The sequence below is a fragment of the Macrobrachium nipponense genome, chromosome 11 (assembly GCF_015104395.2).
Source record: "Macrobrachium nipponense isolate FS-2020 chromosome 11, ASM1510439v2, whole genome shotgun sequence".
Classification (NCBI taxonomy): domain Eukaryota; kingdom Metazoa; phylum Arthropoda; class Malacostraca; order Decapoda; family Palaemonidae; genus Macrobrachium; species Macrobrachium nipponense.
In genome coordinates, this window is record NC_061087.1 from 54857990 (window position 1) to 54876019 (window position 18030).

General features: G+C 41.2%; 1 protein-coding gene across 1 annotated transcript in view; it reads right to left on the reverse strand.

Annotated features, from left to right (window-relative positions):
• LOC135206036 (ras GTPase-activating protein 3-like) overlaps window positions 1–18030 on the reverse strand; it is a gene marked incomplete in the record, with an annotated part of 518306 nt that overhangs the window by 156074 nt on the left and 344202 nt on the right. Inside the window, 1 exon segment of the mRNA XM_064237213.1 lies at window positions 2672–2745. Coding sequence (XP_064093283.1) covers window positions 2672–2745 — 74 coding nt within the window.

An 18030-nucleotide genomic window follows, 5' to 3' on the forward strand; every position in this document is an offset into this window, starting at 1 on the left:
AAACTCTATGAAATGCCTAATATGAAACGGAGCAAATTTTCCGAGAATGGGACTTACGCATTTCGGAGATTTGTGGCGGAGAATCCGCGCGCGGAGGGAAGGAAAGTTTTTTTTAAAAATTCACCATAAATTTAAATATTGTGCTAGAGACTTCCAATTAGTTGCAAAATTAAGGTAAATGATTGAATATTACTAAAATATAAGAGTTTTAGCTTACAATTGCGTTTTTCGACCATTTCGGTAGAGTCAAAGTTGACCGAAGGTTGAAATTTTGGCAATTATCGTTATTTATATGAAAATATCTCAAAACTGATAAAAGCTACAACCATGGGTTGTTTTTAGTTGTATTGTGCATGAAATTGCGCACATTTTCATATATAAAACGTTATGCAACGGCTAATTTAAAATGGTAAAAAAATTATGTCAAAGTGACGAAATAATTTCCGAGATGTGTCACAGATACTTTTTAGTGTGGCAAGAAAGAAATTCGCGCTTGCGTAACGATTGTAAACAAAACAACACCTTGATCCGTGAACTCCCAGCATCCCCCAAGGCGCGTGATTCAAGAGTTTTTGGCTGGTAGGCCTAAAAGTATTTTTCCGCGAATTTTTAAAAAACTTTTGTATGTCGACGTAAAATACGTCCAGTCAGCACCCGAGAGACAAAAAATGTCGACGTAAAATACGTCCAGTCGGCGTTTAAGGGATAAATAGACATTTGGTATTTGTGACTTCACAGTTCCATTGTAAAAAGAAAATGGTTGTCTCAAATAGTAACAGTATGAAAGAAAACGTGCATGACTGAATACTTATGGGGGGACTGAATTATTTTCACATACGTAACTAAGTCATTCAGTACGTACATAGTATGTATTTATGTATAAACATAAAATGTAAGATTTACTTTAAAATAGTATTAATAATATTTCAAAGATTAATATGAACCATAATAGGATATTTTATGTATATTTGATGAAGGATGGTCTTTAAGGGATACTTTGGTATTTGCATGTTTAGGATAGGGGTTTATGAGCATTTTTAGAGGGGGTTCCAAACATTCGCGGATTTTAACTATTCGCGGGGGGGTCTGGTACACATCCCCCGCAAATATGGGGGGACCACTGTACAACTGACCATCAATACTATCTTCCAAAAGACCGCTCCCGACTATCGACTGACTATCACTAACTCTCCATAATTAACTCTATGACGCTTACGCCCACCATCAAACCACTCATTATCCATCCACCAATTACGATCATTCTCTCTCTTTCGATCGCTCACTCACTCACACTCTTCAGAAAATCACATACGCACTTACATACTATCATACAGCAACACGAAACACGACATATCAAACATACAAAAACACTTAAACTCTCAACCCAACAATGCTCTCTCTCTCTCTCTCTCTCTCTCTCTCTCTCTCTCTCTCTCTCTCTCTCTCTCTCACGCAACCCTCGAAGACATTGTCAAATGTAACTATCATTATCACTCATCTATTACTTCCCCCATCATATTTGACATCTCCTTACACTCGCAACATCCACACTAAATTGCTTTCCGCAACACCCAAGGATGCTTGGATGCAGGCCCCCTGGATCTTGTTTGAGGACCCTAATACACTCTCAGTTACATTGCCATTCACTTCTTCTAAACCACTTCATTCAAATTCCCATTATCTCCCTCACTACTATTCTCCCAAATCTCATTCACTACTTTGACATCTTGCTTTGATACCAACATCCCCACATTTCTGCTACCAAACCACTCAGTTCATCCATAATTCTGTCAAATTCTTGCAAAGATTTATCCATACGATCAACTACCTCCTTACTATTCACTTATCCCTGTTAATTCAAATCCACATACACTACAAGTATCATTCATTCCCTCAAAGTCATCCGTACTACACGTTTTATCAACCATTTGCACCCTAACACTAACCCCCTTATCATGCCATTCACACTTGTCACCGCTGACAACCCCAAGACTATCCGGCTACGCAGTTTTCACACTAACAACTTCTCCGACTTCTCGCGGCACTTTTACACTCTCTTTCACAACCAACGGCACCCCCTTCCATATTTTACTGTTTACCCCTCCATCCCTATGTGAGTATAACACTCTGCATAAAGTCCTTTTCATATGCAATTCAATCATATTTGTGCTCGGACGTACCACCATCCCACACCTCTTCAAGTTATGAAAAGTCTTTTTCAGTGAAAACCTAAATATCTGAGTTGCCAAAAGGCTACCAAAAGCAAAATACTTCATCAATTTAGATCATCAACCATTAACCCGTAAAGAAAGAATTCCAAATTCCACTGCTGCTCACAACTGTCGTCATTAGCCAGCAAACAAAATTGGAGTTCTCTGCTCAGTTATTCCTGTCTTTCCCAAAAGTGGGTGGGGTCAGTTATCTAGATCAAAACAAAAGAATCGCTACTGCATATTTCAAATTTTAGCTGCCAATACTAGAAACTGATAGCATGTAATTACTTGGTAAGTTACTTAAAAATGTTGTGAAAGCAAAGTTCATTGGCATGAATCAGACAATTAAAAAAGAACATCAAAATCACCTGATTTATAGTACAAATCACCCTCTGATTCATAGTAGTAAGTACAATGACATGAGTAAAAGTATTTCATAAAACAATAAAACAGCTTACCCCTCTTTTAGTATCACTGGTGCATCATATGCTTTTTGACTCCCATTTGGCATGGATGATATGATCTCAAGGAACTGCAAAATCCAATTGAGAAAATAATTAGCTACTGGACACCTAAATATTATATGGCATACAAATTTGAATGGCTATAAACAAGAAGTGTGATTTTTATATCAATATGAAATGTTGTGTAACACTTCTTCATATCAAAACTTCAATTGCTAATTATAGTTTTCATTTTATTTTGTATATTCAATAAAAATTTAAATTAAAGAGAATTCTAAATTTTCAATACTCACCTTTTAACATTACTTAACCCCAAATCGAAGTCAGACATGAGAAATTAAACAATGCACATGAATAAACCAAAAGTTTTATTTCAGACAAAAGAGTATGACATAAAATATATTTCTAACCACTCTAAGCACTTCTAGTGGTATAGAAAAAAAGATGAAAATATACTTTAAGTAAATCTTATGAATCTAAATAAAGCAAAAATTTTGGCAATGTAATTTAAGTAGCACTGGAGGAGACCTTACAGGTAAAGAATAACTGAGAACAAATTATCAAAGAGAAAATTCCTCTCTACAGTTCTTGTGCTATTTATATCCAGATAACAAATATATATCTATATATACAGTGGAACCTCAGTTTTCATACATAACCTGTTCCAGAACCTCCCACGAAAACCGAAATGTACGAAAACCAAAACAATAATTCCATAAGGAAAAATGTAAATACAACTAACGCATTCCTGACCCTAAAAATATTGTTAAAAAATACATTTCAAAGGGAATAAATACAGTTTTAATACAGAAAACAATGAGAAATAAATATATATGACTGATGAAAAGAATAATTGAACATTTAACATCACTCTTACCTTTATGCAAAACACCTGTTAGCGTAAGGAAGATGGAGAGGACAGAGAGAGGAGGAGAGGTTATTGCTTGGAAGGGGAATCTCCCTGCAGAAGGACTTCAGGTATCAAGGACCTAACTGGGGTTACTTCTCTTTGTTTTTTATATGCACCATCTGAGATTACTTCCCCTCTTCGTTTTTTACTGGCACTAGGACCAGCTTGATAGTTACTGGACCTGTCGCACAATAAAACTGTCCAGGGACATTTGTTTCTGGCGTTTCTTTAAAATTTGTCTAAAGTTAAACACGACATTGTCATTAAACATGTTGGAGACACATTACAACTTCTTTGTTAGGATGATAACTCTCCACAAAATTTTTTACATCACTCCACTTTGCAAACATGTCCTTAATCCCTGAATAGGCACATTATGTATGCCAATTCGTTTTCTGAAATATTCAAACCAGCCTCTGCTGACTTTAAATTCACTAACAGCAACGCTTGTTGTAGGCATTTGCGCACTATCAGCATGTAACTTCCTCCAACACTTTGTTACAAGAGCTTTCTTAAATTCAATAGTTTCTCACCTTTTTTAAGCAAGGGCTATCACTTGGAACTTTCTTTGGCCCTATGATGGCTTACTTAGCAGTTGCACCAGAGTAAAAAAGAACAAAAAGCACAAAAAAAATCAACACAAAAGCAGAATGGGTCACGAAAGAAGATGGGATGCTTTGTTTGGGCACTCGATATGGGGCCTGGTCACACGCTGGGCCCAGGATGGAGCGTTTCCAAGTGTATGAAAAACGAGGAAATGTACGATAAAAGAGACAAAATTTTGTAGAAAAGAGAGGTGTATGAAAACCGAGGTTTCACTATAGTTATAATATATTATACCACACACACACACACACACACACACACACACACACACACACATATATATATATATATATATATTATATATCTATATATATACTTACCACACACCACCACACACACACACACCACACACACACACAACAACACACACTATATATATATATATATATATATATATATATATATATATATATATATATTATATGTATATATATACACGTATATGAATATTTATCACATCACCATGATTCATATAAATCATTCGAGCTACAAATGTATACACACACACACACACACACACACACACACATATATACAGTGGGCCCCCATATTCGCATTCTCTGGATTTGCGGATTTTTCTTTGGAACCTATCTAAAAATGATTCGCGGGAGAACTCACCCATTCGCGGGGTTCTCTATGGAACATATCTATAATTATTTGAGGTCCCCTCTGCTATATGTGTACATAATAATACGAAATCATCGGCAGTTACTTGTGATTAATGTTGATTATAGATGATGATGATGATATAGCCATGCAGCCTGATGAATGATGATTAAGATAGACTGCACAGCAAAGTAGAAGAGTTACAGATCCTCTGAGGGCCCCTCGTCACCTTCTTCAGGGGGTGCTTCATCAGGGATTTCAGGAGGCACCACCATCTTGAGGTAATTGTACAATTGTACAAACAAGTCAAGATAGGGCTTCACTATTTCACTTATAGTATTGATGAAAGTTGTGGCCCTTTCTTTATTTCCATCCCATGCCTTGACTGTTGTCTGTAACTCCCTGACATCCCTGATCAAATTGTAGAGATCACAAAATTTCTCAAAAGCCTGGTCTGTTGATGGGATAGCATTACTAAAGAGGTACGCAAGTTCTTGTCTAAGAATGGCCTCCACAAATATTTTGCCCTGCTCATATTAATCTCAATGCAGGTGACTGCACTTTCAGTCATGCGGTAATGGGCTGCTACTTCTCCATGACTTCTGCCATCTCTTAACATGACTATATTGTCTATTTTCTCCTCAGCACTCATTAACTGTAAGAGCCTCTGATGCTTAGGCTCTTTGCCATAAGCCTTAGGAGAAGCAGAACATTTAGAGGCCATTTTAAAGAATAAATCTTAAATCTTAGTCCATAGCAGTGTATACTGCACAGGCAAAAAACATGCACCATTGAACTTACATACGTATTGGGTCAATTGGGTATGCATTGTGCAGACTGTACATTTTATGAAATGTTTCAAGATGATTTCTAAATATGATATGTATGTACATAAAGTGTTTTAGGATGATACTAAAAGTATGCAGACCATATCTAAAATATGTAAGACAACGGCATTACGTAAATGTAGCAGGGTACATACTTTTCTGTCTGCAGCAAGCAGCACCCGTACACGTTTTTTCATACATACTATATACTAAGTATATTTTGTGACAAAATACATTTTTATGATGAAAAAACCTTTATTAATTTTCAAATATTACAGCTCTGTAATACTCTCATGTAAACACAGCAAAATGTCAGTAACAAAACCAGGTTTTCTTAAAAGATGCTTTACCCAAGCCAACTTTCTACAGATTAACAAATCTCATGACGCTGTGACACCTTCTTAGAGCAGTACCCAAACGAAATGATATTCAACACGCTATTAGCTGTTGTTTTGCACAGAACCAATTCAGGAGCAGCATTCATTTTCCTTGTCACTCATTGGCTGTACACTTGCTGTTGATTGGTTAAACCCTGACCCCATTCGCGGAGATGGAATTGTGGGCATCACGCATCTAGTAACCAAGCAGCCTCACTGTGCAGAAAGTTACGGGCATACGTGAACGGAAACGCTAAGCTCTCTCTTGTGTACATATCAGCAAGTATGTGTGCATCATGCTAAAAATTGCCCCTAAAAAGCACCCTGCTCCTCCTATGGCTTCGGGCAAAAAAGCTAAAAGAAAGAAGACCATAATGAAGCTCAACAAGAAGGTGCAATTCTTGATATGTTGAAGGAGGGCAAAAGTTACGCCGCGGCCAGCCGCCATTTCAAAGTGAACAAGATCATAGTGAGATACATAAAGAAAAAAGAAAATGAAAGTATAAGTATAAGTATGACGTACTATGGCTGCACAAAGGCTGTGTCCACAGTGAGAGACAAAACCATCGTGAAAATGGAATCTGCACTCGCGTTCTGGATCAAGGACTGCAGGAAGAAGAATGTGTCTCTTGAACTCCAAGATCATACGCCAAAAAGCATGACAGCTCTACCATCAGCTATCAACTGCTACTGCTTCACAAGGTGGTGAGGAAGAGGAAGCCAAAGCCGGAGATGTAACGGCACTGGAAGGTGATGAAGAAGGGGAATTGGAATTCTTGGGCTTTGAAGAACCAGCTCCTGAAGAGGAAGAGGAAGAAGAAGAGCCACAACCTGGACATGTCCTCAGCTCCCCAAGGATTTCAGGTGAGCAAAGGATGGTTCCACTGGTTCCAGAAAAGGTTCCACCTAAAGTCTGTTTCCCTACATGGGGAAGTTGCATCTGCAGACACAGAGGTGGCTGCTAAATATTCGGAGGCCTTCATGAAAATAATCCAAGAGAAAGGATATCACTCAGAACAGGTGTTCAATATGGACAAAACTGGCCTGTTCTGGAAGAAGATGCTGTCCTGCATGTACCGTATGAAGGATGAAGCTAAAGCCTCCGGATTCAAGGCACAAAAGGACAGGGTGATCCTCCCGATGTGTGGGAATGCAGCTGGCTTTATGCTGAAAACAAGCCTCATTTACAAGGCTGCAAATCCCAGGGCACTCAAGAACAAGAACAAGGCGTTACTGCCTGTCTTCCCAAGGCCTGGGTCACTAAAGTCCTTATGGGAATACTGGTTCCACCAGAGCTTCATTCCTCAAGTTGGACAATACCTGGCCAATTTGGACATTGACTTCAAGGTCTTGCTCATATTGGATAATGCTGGTGGCCCCAAAACCACCTCTCTGCTCCTGCTTATGGATCAGGGCATCATCCATGCCTTCAAGGCACTCTACATCAGGGAACTCCCTTCAGCACCTTGTTGATGCAATGGACCGTGACAGTGAATTTACACTGAAAGATTATTGCGTAAATTCACAATTGCCACATGTCTGTATGTCATCGACAAGTTGCTGAAGGACATGAAGGAGACCCTGAATGTCTGCTGGAGTAAGTTGTGGCCAAACTGTGTCCATAATTATACAGGCTTTCCTCCTCAGGAAATCCAGCATTTGCCCATAAATAAGGCGGTCCAGCTGGCAAAAATTCTTGTTGGTAAGGGCTTTGACGATATCACTGAGGAAGAAGTCGGCACCCTCATTGATGCCCACTCTGACCCCCCCTGACAGACCAGGACTTGGAAGAGCTGACAAAGTCTGCCAGAGAGGAAGAAGACACTCCAGGTTCAGGAGAGGAACAGGAAGAGGGCGGCCCGACTTTGGAACGTTTGTCCCAAGTTAAAAAAACTATAAACGATCTCCAGGTGTTGCAACATGGGATCGTTACATGGCCCGAGCATTCATCCAGTCACACATTTTGTCAATTACATCACCACAAAAAGGATAAAAATAACAAAATGCATCACAGGAGGAGGTGAAATCTGGTGTGTAAGCAGGAATCCCATTGTCACCCTCCATGAATTGTGGGGGAGGGGGGTTTGGGTCTGGGCGCACATCACAAGATGGATCAATTATGAACCGCCAACCTTCATCCACAATAGGTTCAATGTCTTCCAAACACTCACTGTCACTGTCATCCTCTATGAAACTATCACTATAATCATCATCTGATAGATTTGGCAGGTACTCAGACCCTGATTCTGAAACGCTATCATCTGTCATGATACTGAAAAAGAACATATAAAATAACTGCAATCAAAAAAGAAAAAGGTTTAGAATTCAAATATGAAATTTTCATTATTAAAATGAAGTTTTATTGTATACTTACCGAACAATTATAGAGCCGTGATTTCCACGAGCGGCAGGATACTAAATTCAAATTTAGCGCGTCGGCGTCGCCAACACTGGTGGTGATGACGTCATCTCCCTCCACTCGCGGGAGAACCAGGTACAACTGCCCAGGTGAATCCAATTCTTTCTGCCCGTCCGTCCACCTAAGGGGAGGAGGGTGGGTATAATCATAATTGTTCGGTAAGTATACAATAAAACTTCATTTTAATAATGAAAATTTCATTTTTATTGTAGTGTCTTACCGAACAATTATAGAGCTGATTACACATTTATGGGAAGGTGGGATTCAGTGGACCACTAGTATTTTTAAATGGTTACATTTATTGCAATACCAGTAAACACTCAAGGTGTCTGTTGTACCTTACCTTGTAAGAGAGCTACAGCAGACTGTTACTGCCTCTGGTCGGTGCTCTTCTTACTATTGTAGAGGAATTGGAATTTGACCAAAGTTAGCCTCTACAGGAGTGGAATCCTTCCGTAGTTCAAGCGAGTCAAGGCTGACTGACGGAGGATAGTAACAACAAAGATTGCCCTTGCCCTGGGCTAAGACCAGAAATTCAATCATACAAAACATTTGTCACCAACACCAGATTTAAAAACATATATACCCAACCATTGTAAAATCTGACCTAACAGACTGGTGAGTATCCCAGGTACTCAGTACCCCCAGCTTCCCTTGAACTCGACAACCTATTCAAGGTGAAAAGTTAGCATAGAGGTGACGACCCCTGTGCCGTTTCTCCCAACACCATGCCAGAAACCGCCACCGGACCTAACGTTTTACAATTCTCGAAAACCGTTTCTATCTCTTTGAGATAATGACTCGCAAAAACCGAATTCGATCTCCAGAACGTGCTCTGAAGAATCGAAGCTAAAGATAAATCTTTCTGAATGCTAAAGAAGTTGCCACTGCTCTAACCTCGTGAGCTTTAACTCTCAGAACGGAAAGATTGTCGTTCTCGGACTGCGAGTGAGCTTCCCTGATAAGCTCTCTAATAAAGAACGATATAGCATTCTTAGAAAGAGGACGAGAGGGATTTTGAACCGAGGTCCAGAGCTTAGAAGATTGTCCTCTAATACCCTTAGTGGCAAACAGATACTGCTTAATAGCCCTGACTGGACATAAGAGCCTTTCTTCCTCCTCATGTCCAACCAAATCAGATAAGTTCCTTACCACAAAACTCCTCGGCCAAGGATTATAAGGATTCTCATTTTTGGCTAGAAAGGTCAAAGATACCGAAAATACAGCATTGCCTTGAGAGAAACCGACTCTTTTGTCTATAGCGTGCAATTCGCTGACACGCTTAGCAGAAGCTAGTGCAATAAGAAAAAGTGCCTTCTTAGTCAAGTTCCTGAGTGAAGCCGACTTCAAAGGCTCAAACGGTGGCCCCATGAGGAACTTAAGCACCACATCTAAGTTCCAAGTCACTGTATCTTGCGGGAGCTTAGTGGTTTCGAAAGACCTAATGAGGTCCGACAGATCTGAATTGGAGGAAATATCCAAACCTCGATGTCGAAAAACCGAAGAGAGCATGGCTCTATATCCTCTGATCGTCGAAGGAGCCAGTTTCTTAGAGTTCCTAAGAAATAGAAGAAAACTGCTATTTCTGTTAAAGAGGTCGCAGAAGTAGAGACTTTAGCACTTCTACACCACTCTCTGAAGATTCTCCACTTCCCTTGATAGAGTTGTTAGAAGACTCTCTCCTACCACGAGCGATAGCTTCTGCAGCTCTTCTTGAAAATCCTTTCGCTCTGACAAGATTCCGGACAGTCTGAACCCTGTCAGAGCTAGAGCGGACAAGTTTTGGTGGAACCTCTTGAAGTGCGGTTGTTTGAGAAGCCACTTCTCTGGAGGAAGAAGTCTGGGGAAGTCTACTAACAACTGGAGAAGGTCCGGGAACCACTCTTTCCTGGGCCAAAAGGGAGCGATTAACGTTAGTGTTACATTGCTGTGCGACATGAACTTGTTCAGCACCTCTCTTATTAGACGGAGGGAATGCATAAGCTTCCAGACCCGACCAATCCAACAGCATTGCGTCCACCGACCAAGCTAGAGGATCTGGGACTGGAGAACAAAAGAGAGGAAGACGGTTGTTCCTTGATGTCGCGAACAGGTCTATTGACGGTCGTCCCCAAAGGCGCCAAAGTTTCTGACAAATCTTGTTGTCCAAAGTCCACTCCAGAGGTAACACTTGCTGTTGACGACTTAACTCGTCCGCCAGAACGTTCATCTTTCCCGGAACAAATCTCGGGACTAGCTGAACCTTCGCTTCGTTTGACCACAGGAGGAGATCCTTGCTACTTCGTACAGAGAGAAAGACTGAGTCCCCCCCTGTTTCCGCACGTACGAGAGAGCCGTGGAGTTGTCGGAATGCACTGCCACTACTCGACCTTCTACTAAACTCCGAAACTGTCTGAGCCCCAAGAAAATTGCTAACAGTTCCTTTACATTTATGTGGAACTTCTTCTCCTTCTCCGACCAAGCTCCTGAAGTCCGTTGATTTCCCAGTAGGGCTCCCCAACCTGTGTCCGATGCGTCGGAAAAGAACTGTAGGTTCGGGAGGATGGGTCGTAAATCTAACCCTTCATCCAACCTTGCTCGAGAGAGCCACCACCTTAGGTCCTCTTTTATTTGATCTGTGACAGGAAAGGTAATCGAGTCTGGTTGTGTCTTCCTGCACCAAGAGGCTCTCAGGAAAAACTGCAGAGGTCTCATGTGCAGTCTTCCCAACGTCACAAATTTCTCCACTGACGTCAATTTGCCCAGGAGCCTCATCCACTGATTGGCAGAACTTACCTTTTTGTCCAAGAACTCCTGAACTGTCTCCAGACAGCCTTGAACCCTCTTCGGGGACAGAAAGGCTCGAAAAACTTGAGCATTCAGAATCATCCCCAAATAAAGGATGCTCTGAGATGGAACCAACTGGGACTTCTGTTTGTTGACCAGAATTCCTAACTTTCTGGCAAGATCCAGAGTTGTTCCAAGGTCCTTCATGCACCGACTCTCTGATTCCGACCGGAGAAGCCAATCGTCCAGATAGAGGGAGATTCTTACTCCTAATATGTGCAGCCAGCTTCCTATCGGGGATAGAACCCTGGTGAAAACTTGAGGAGCGGTCGCTAGTCCGAAGCAAAGCGCCTGAAACTGAAACACCTTGCCTTCGAACATGAACCTCAGGTACTTCCGAGATTCGCGATGTATCGGAATGTGAAAATAAGCGTCTTGCATGTCCAGAGAGACCATCCAATCCCCCTGTCTGATGGACTCCAGAACCGACCGAGTGGTCTCCATATGAAATTTTGTTTTCTGGACATGCAAGTTCAGGGCGCTCACATCCAAAACCGGCCTCCAGCCCCCTGATGACTTGGGAACTACGAAAAGGCGATTGTAAAAGCCTGGAGGAAAATCCCCTTCTATCTGTTCTATCGCTTCTTTGAGAACAAGCGCTTCCACTTCTGCGGCTAGCGCCAGAAATTTGTCTGAGCCCGGAGAGTATGCCTGGAATGGAATTGGCACAGGTGAGAGCGAGGGAGGTGAAACGAGAGGAATACGATAGCCGAACTTGAGTACTTGCACTACCCAGGCTTCTGCTCCTCTGTTTTCCCATTCCTCCCAAAACATAGCTAGCTTGGCTCCCACTGGTGCATGAAGAACCGAGCTTTCATTTGGAAGGTTTGTTAACCTTGGCCGAGGCCTTAGACTGAGGTCGCCAATTCGACTTCGGCCGAAAGAAGCGCTTGGGTTTTCTCCCTCGAAAAGGCACTTGGGCCAGAGGAGAAACCGAAGGAACAGTCTCCACAGGAGCTTTAGGTCTCTTAGTATACTGTGCCAGTAAATCCGAAGTAGATTTCTTATCTAGCGCAGACGAAATTGACAACACTACATCGTCTGGAAAGAGGTTATCTTTCACAAACGGAGCAAACAATAGAGCAGACTTCTGCTGGGAAGTAACCCTTTTAGAAGCAAAGGAGCACCAAAGTTGCCTTTTCTTAAGGGTACCAAAGGCGATGAGCGAAGCTAACTCATCACATCCATCCCTAATGGATTTGTCCGCACAGGACAGAACACCAATCCAATCCTCCGCTAACTCCTGAGAAAGAGAAGGACAATCTTCGATCTTGGCCGCTAAAGCGCCAATAGTCCAATCAAGGAAGCTAAAGACTTCCAAAAGTTTAAATTGATTCCTTACAACGTGGTCCAACTCAGGCGCTGTAAAGAAAACTTTCGCTGCGGCGAAAGCAGATCTTCTAGAGTCGTCGATTAAACTGGAGAAGTCTCCCTGGGAGGAGGCAGAAACTCCCAGAGAAGGAGCTTCCCCAGTTACATAAAACCTATACCTCTTACGAAGCAACTTAGAGGGAGGGTAAGCAAAAAGAGCCTTCCCTAAGTCTCTTTTCATAGACATCCATTTTCAGTCTCTTTCAACGAATGTCTAACCGCTTTAGATAGAACAAGTTTTGGGAGGAGAGGGTCTGAAGTTTTCCTCCTCATCAAAAAAGTCGAAGTTGGGGAGCGAGGAGCCGCTTTCTCAAAATAATCTGGATAAGATACCAGAAGAAATCTAAGGAGACGTGAATAACACGAGAGGTGATGAGAATCCTCCTCCTCTACTTCTTCTTCATTCTCCGATACCGCCGAAGAAGTAGACGGAACTACAACCGGATCTGAAGGTTTCGAACCACCCTTGGACTCATTCATCCAGTTGGTTAACATCTCTAACTGCTTGCGCAAAGGCGCCAGAGACGAATCAAAAACAGTTAACGTAGGCTTGGAAGAGCCTAAATGTTCAGCAGGAGGCGGAAAAAACTACTTGCGCCTCGCTCTGAGCCGCCGAAATTCGAGGCGAAACAGGCGCATCAGGCGTAACAGACGAAAAAGCGCCTAAAGAAACACCCTTAGCTGCTAGCTACAGCACTAAAACCACAATCTCTACTAGTAGATGGAGCCGAAAAAGGCACAGATTGAGGCGACGAACGAGCCGCTAACGGCCGCGGCGCAACCCTACTCTCAGGCTCCTTATACCGCTTGACTGGAGGAGGCGAAGAATCGGCGCCTGAACGCCTCTTTAAGGGACGAAACGAAACGGGCGAATCTCGCCAAGAGCGCCGCGCGACCGGAGACGAATCGCTTGAATCATTCGAAAGGCGTCTGACCGCAACACCTTTCCAACGCTTAACCGAGCCCTGTTGAAGCGCAACAGGCTCAACAAGAGAGGCGCCTGTCTGTGGGCAAATCCCGATCGACTCCCTTGGACTTCCGGTATGTCCTTCTCCCCGGTGCGGGGGAGCTGGACAGTGACCTTTGTCTAGGAGACGTGTCAGGACAGACAGACGCACCCTCAACTACACTCTTACCTGAACCGCTTTCTCCAAAAACGTCTCAACTGAATTACCAAGTTGCAAAACCGTATTCGCTAGTACCGAAAATTTCTGATCTAACCTCGATTCCAGACTGGCAATGGTGTCGGAAGAAACTACACGGGAAGCCGGAGAAGTGGGATTAGTAGGAGGAATAGGAGGTGTAGTTAAAGGAGACATAACAATTTGAGGAGAAACAGAAGGAACAGAAGCATCGCAAGACGAAGCAGAGCTAAGTCTACTTTCCCTAAGCGCTGCTTTTCTAATTCTGTCTTTAGCTAATTTCTCCGAGTATGAACTAAAAAACTTCCATTGAGAATCAGTCCAATCACTACACTCGTTACTTGTTCGATCTGCTGAACAAACCTGTCCCCTACACTTAACACATTTAGTGTGAGAATCATATTCTAACTTGGATAATCTAGTTTTACATCCTGAGATGCAAAACCTAACTCCCGACGGACTAGAATCCGACATGGCAACGCCTAAATAAAAAGCAAAATAACAACGCCAAAAAAGAGTACTTCACCAATTCCGAAGATCAATTCCACAAGAAAAAAAGCGAAGCAAAGTCATCCAACCGCACCGACCACCGATGTTCACCGGACGCCGGCAGGAAAAGAATTGGATTCACCTGGGCAGTTGTACCTGGTTCTCCAGCGAGTGGAGGGAGATGACGTCATCACCACCAGTGTTGGCGACGCAGACGCGCTAAATTTGAATTTAGTATCCTGCCGCTCGTGGAAATCACGGCTCTATAATTGTTCGGTAAGACACTACAATAAAACTACATGGTTTACAAACAAAATCGTGATCATCCTTCTCAGATAATAGCCTGAGGTGCTCTGGCTTGTGTTGGCCAGTACCCCTCCTAATACCCCTTATGAAAATGATGTCATGACGACCATCGAACATTCATTGGCTAGAATGAATGGTGGGTGAAACTTCAGCATCTCTCTCGTACACAATTCTGTCTGGAACCTGTCCAATCTGAAGAAAACAGCTTTACTTTTCGAGGAGAGATGAAAGAAGTATAAGCGTATATTGCGGTTTCTTATTAATGGACCATAAAAGACGTACATGTGTACGTCCCAGTGCTGAAAGGGTTAAGTGAAAAGAACCACCGGATAAATTGGATTGGTAGTTCAGTAATTGCAAGATCAAAAGATGTCTTATCACGAAATCTTTTAGAATCTGCAATTATATAACTTACTTCCCATTGTAATTTTAATATGTCATGTCCTATTTAATTTAGACCCTTATATTTGTAACATGTTCAAGAATGACCTTGAAGATACAATCACAGACTTGCAATACAAATTAATTGCCTTATGAATTTTTTCTTTGCATATGTATTTCTACTATGTCTTGTGAATAGGTTTTTGCTTACCAAAGGTTAAAATGTGGTCAGTTGCTGCCCTGTATAAATCCTTTAATTGTCTTGTCCCTGTGTCTGAGCAGTTAGACTTAATCTTTTTGCAAAACTCTTAAATTGTACCTGTGTTTATGTTTGTTCGTTTGGGAAGGTTAACAATTTTCCAGGTGTGCTGGATTCTAGGTACTTATCTCCTTATGATCTCTATATGTTACTTATACAACCCTTCCTTGTCCTACCAGTTTCTCATGTATGTCAGTCAGTCTACCAGTTTCTCACGTGTCAGTTAGTCTGGTAAGTAAAGGACGTTGAGTCGAAAGATCTTGTAGCTACTCCAATGTTTCACTTTCCTTTGCGGCTTATACCTTTATACATATACACACACACACATGCATATATATCTAATATATATATATATATATATATATATATATATATATATATATATATATATATATAGTTATATATATATTATATATATATATATATATATATATATATATATATATATATATATATATATTATATATATACATACATATATACAAGCAGTCCCCGGGTTACGACGGGGATTCCGTTCTTGAGGCGCGTCGTAAGCCGAAAATCGTCGTAAGCAGGAACATCATAAAAAATCCCAAGAAAACCTTACTTTTAATGCTTTGGGTGCATTGAAAACTATGTAAACTGCATTCTTATTGCAGTTTTCATAAAAAAAAAACTTGAAATATTGATTATTTTCCATTTTGGGTGTCATATTTCATCTGCCGGATGAGCGTTGTAGGCGTCGTAACCCTGGAAATAATGTCGGATGAATATAATTGAGAAGCACCTTAACCTTGGAACGTCATAGCCCAGGGACTGCCTGTGTATATATGTATACAGTGTTCCCCCCGTATTCGCGGGGGATGTGTACCAGACACCACGGTGAATAGTTAAAACCCGCGAATAGTTAGAACCACCACTAAATATGCTTATAACTGCCTATCTTGAAAGTTCAGATACCAAATGTATACCTTTATTAACACCCTACTTCAAATATACCTAAAATTACTAACCTATTACTGTATTAATCTTTGAGGTTATATTATTAATATTATTTCAAAGTCACCTTAAACATTTAACCATTAAAAATATATACCCACAGCCAATAAGAGAGAGAGAGAGAGAGAGAGAGAGAGAGAGAGAGAGAGAGAGAGAGAGAGAGAGAGAGAGAGAGAGAGAGAGAGAGAGAGAGAGCAGTGAATGGCAACATCATATATCTGACCATCAAGAGTGAAATTATGAATTATTTCTGAGACAGAGAGAATAATAATGAGAGAGAGAGAGAGAGAGAGAGAGAGAGAGAGAGAGAATAACTCCTAAACTCTGACTCCTTCCCCTCCGCCAATACGTATATCAAACTATCATTTACTCCCCCGCCCACCTTCCTCCACGTGGATAAAAAGACTGGGAATCGCTATTTTTAATTAATCTTATTGTTTAATCTCATTAAACTTAATATTATTTGTAAAGTAGTACTGTATATTATCATTTTACCATAAAATGTAGTAATGTCCTTAAAAGATACACTTATACATACATTTCCAGCCCAAACCGAGGGCTACCACTAAGACATACTATCTCGTGTGCTGAGCGAGAGAGAGAGAGAGAGGGAGCGAGAGAGAGAGACGAGGAGAGAGACGAGAGAGAGAGAGAGAGAGAGAGAGAGAGCGAAATGGGACAACTCATCGCCGCCATCTCATTGCCAGCCAACTCATCACCACCAACTCATCTACGGCCCAACTTATCCCCGGCCCAACTTATCTCCGGCCCAGCTCATCTCCAGCCCAACTTATACCCGGCCCAACTCATCACCGGTCCAACACACACACACACACACACACACACACACACACACACACACACACTGCAAGGCAGTGTAAATAAAAACGAAACAACAGTTACTCAATTACCAATCCTACTATTTGTAAACAAAAATACCGAACTATGAAATCAAAGTTTGTCAACAAAAACGTTAGTAATTTTTAACCTTTCAACGCATGACGACAATTACTCAATTACCAATTACAAACAAAAGTACCCAAGTATGAAATCAGATGTTTGTCAACAAAAACGTTAGTAATTATTAACCTTTCAATATATCACTTTCAGTTTTACATTCTTTCAGTAAACCCATAACAATGGAGACAATTTTAATTAAGTCAGAGAGGCAAAGCGAAATTTTCTCATGATGGCTATTTGTTCATTTTCGACAAATTCAGCAAAACGGACAGCAATTTGGTGTTCTGGAAATGTGATCAGCTCGGCAGGCGTAAAGCGAGAATACACACAAGATTTGGAAACGTGGCTAAAGTCTTGAATACTCACACCCATGACTCTTCACCGATAAAAGTAGAAGTAGAAAGGACAACTACAAAAATTAAAACCAGAGCTGAAGAGACGATGGGAAACCCAAGTGTAGTGATTAATGAAGTTTTATGTAATGTTGCCCAAGCGGTGCAAGGATCACTCCCGAATTCATAGGCTCTAAAGAAAACTATTCGTCGGAAACGGAATCAGATTAGTTGACCTAAATCATTTAGCAATCCCTGATGAATATTCGACCTACGAAACAGAGCCAAACCAGAGGGAAGATTTTTTATTAAAAGACAGTGGTCCCAGTGAAGATAGAATTTTGCTATTTGGAAGGAGAAGTTGGTTGCAACATTTGGTATCAGCAGAAGTTTGGTATGTAGACGGAACGTTTAAGATTGCTCCCACGCTATTTTCTCAGGTGTATATTGTAATGGCTCAAAAAATCAGAGGTGTCATTCCAGTGCTTTATGCTCTATTACCTAACAAACGGAAAGTTACATATTCAAGGCTATTTGAAATGATAAAAGAATGTCAACCAACAG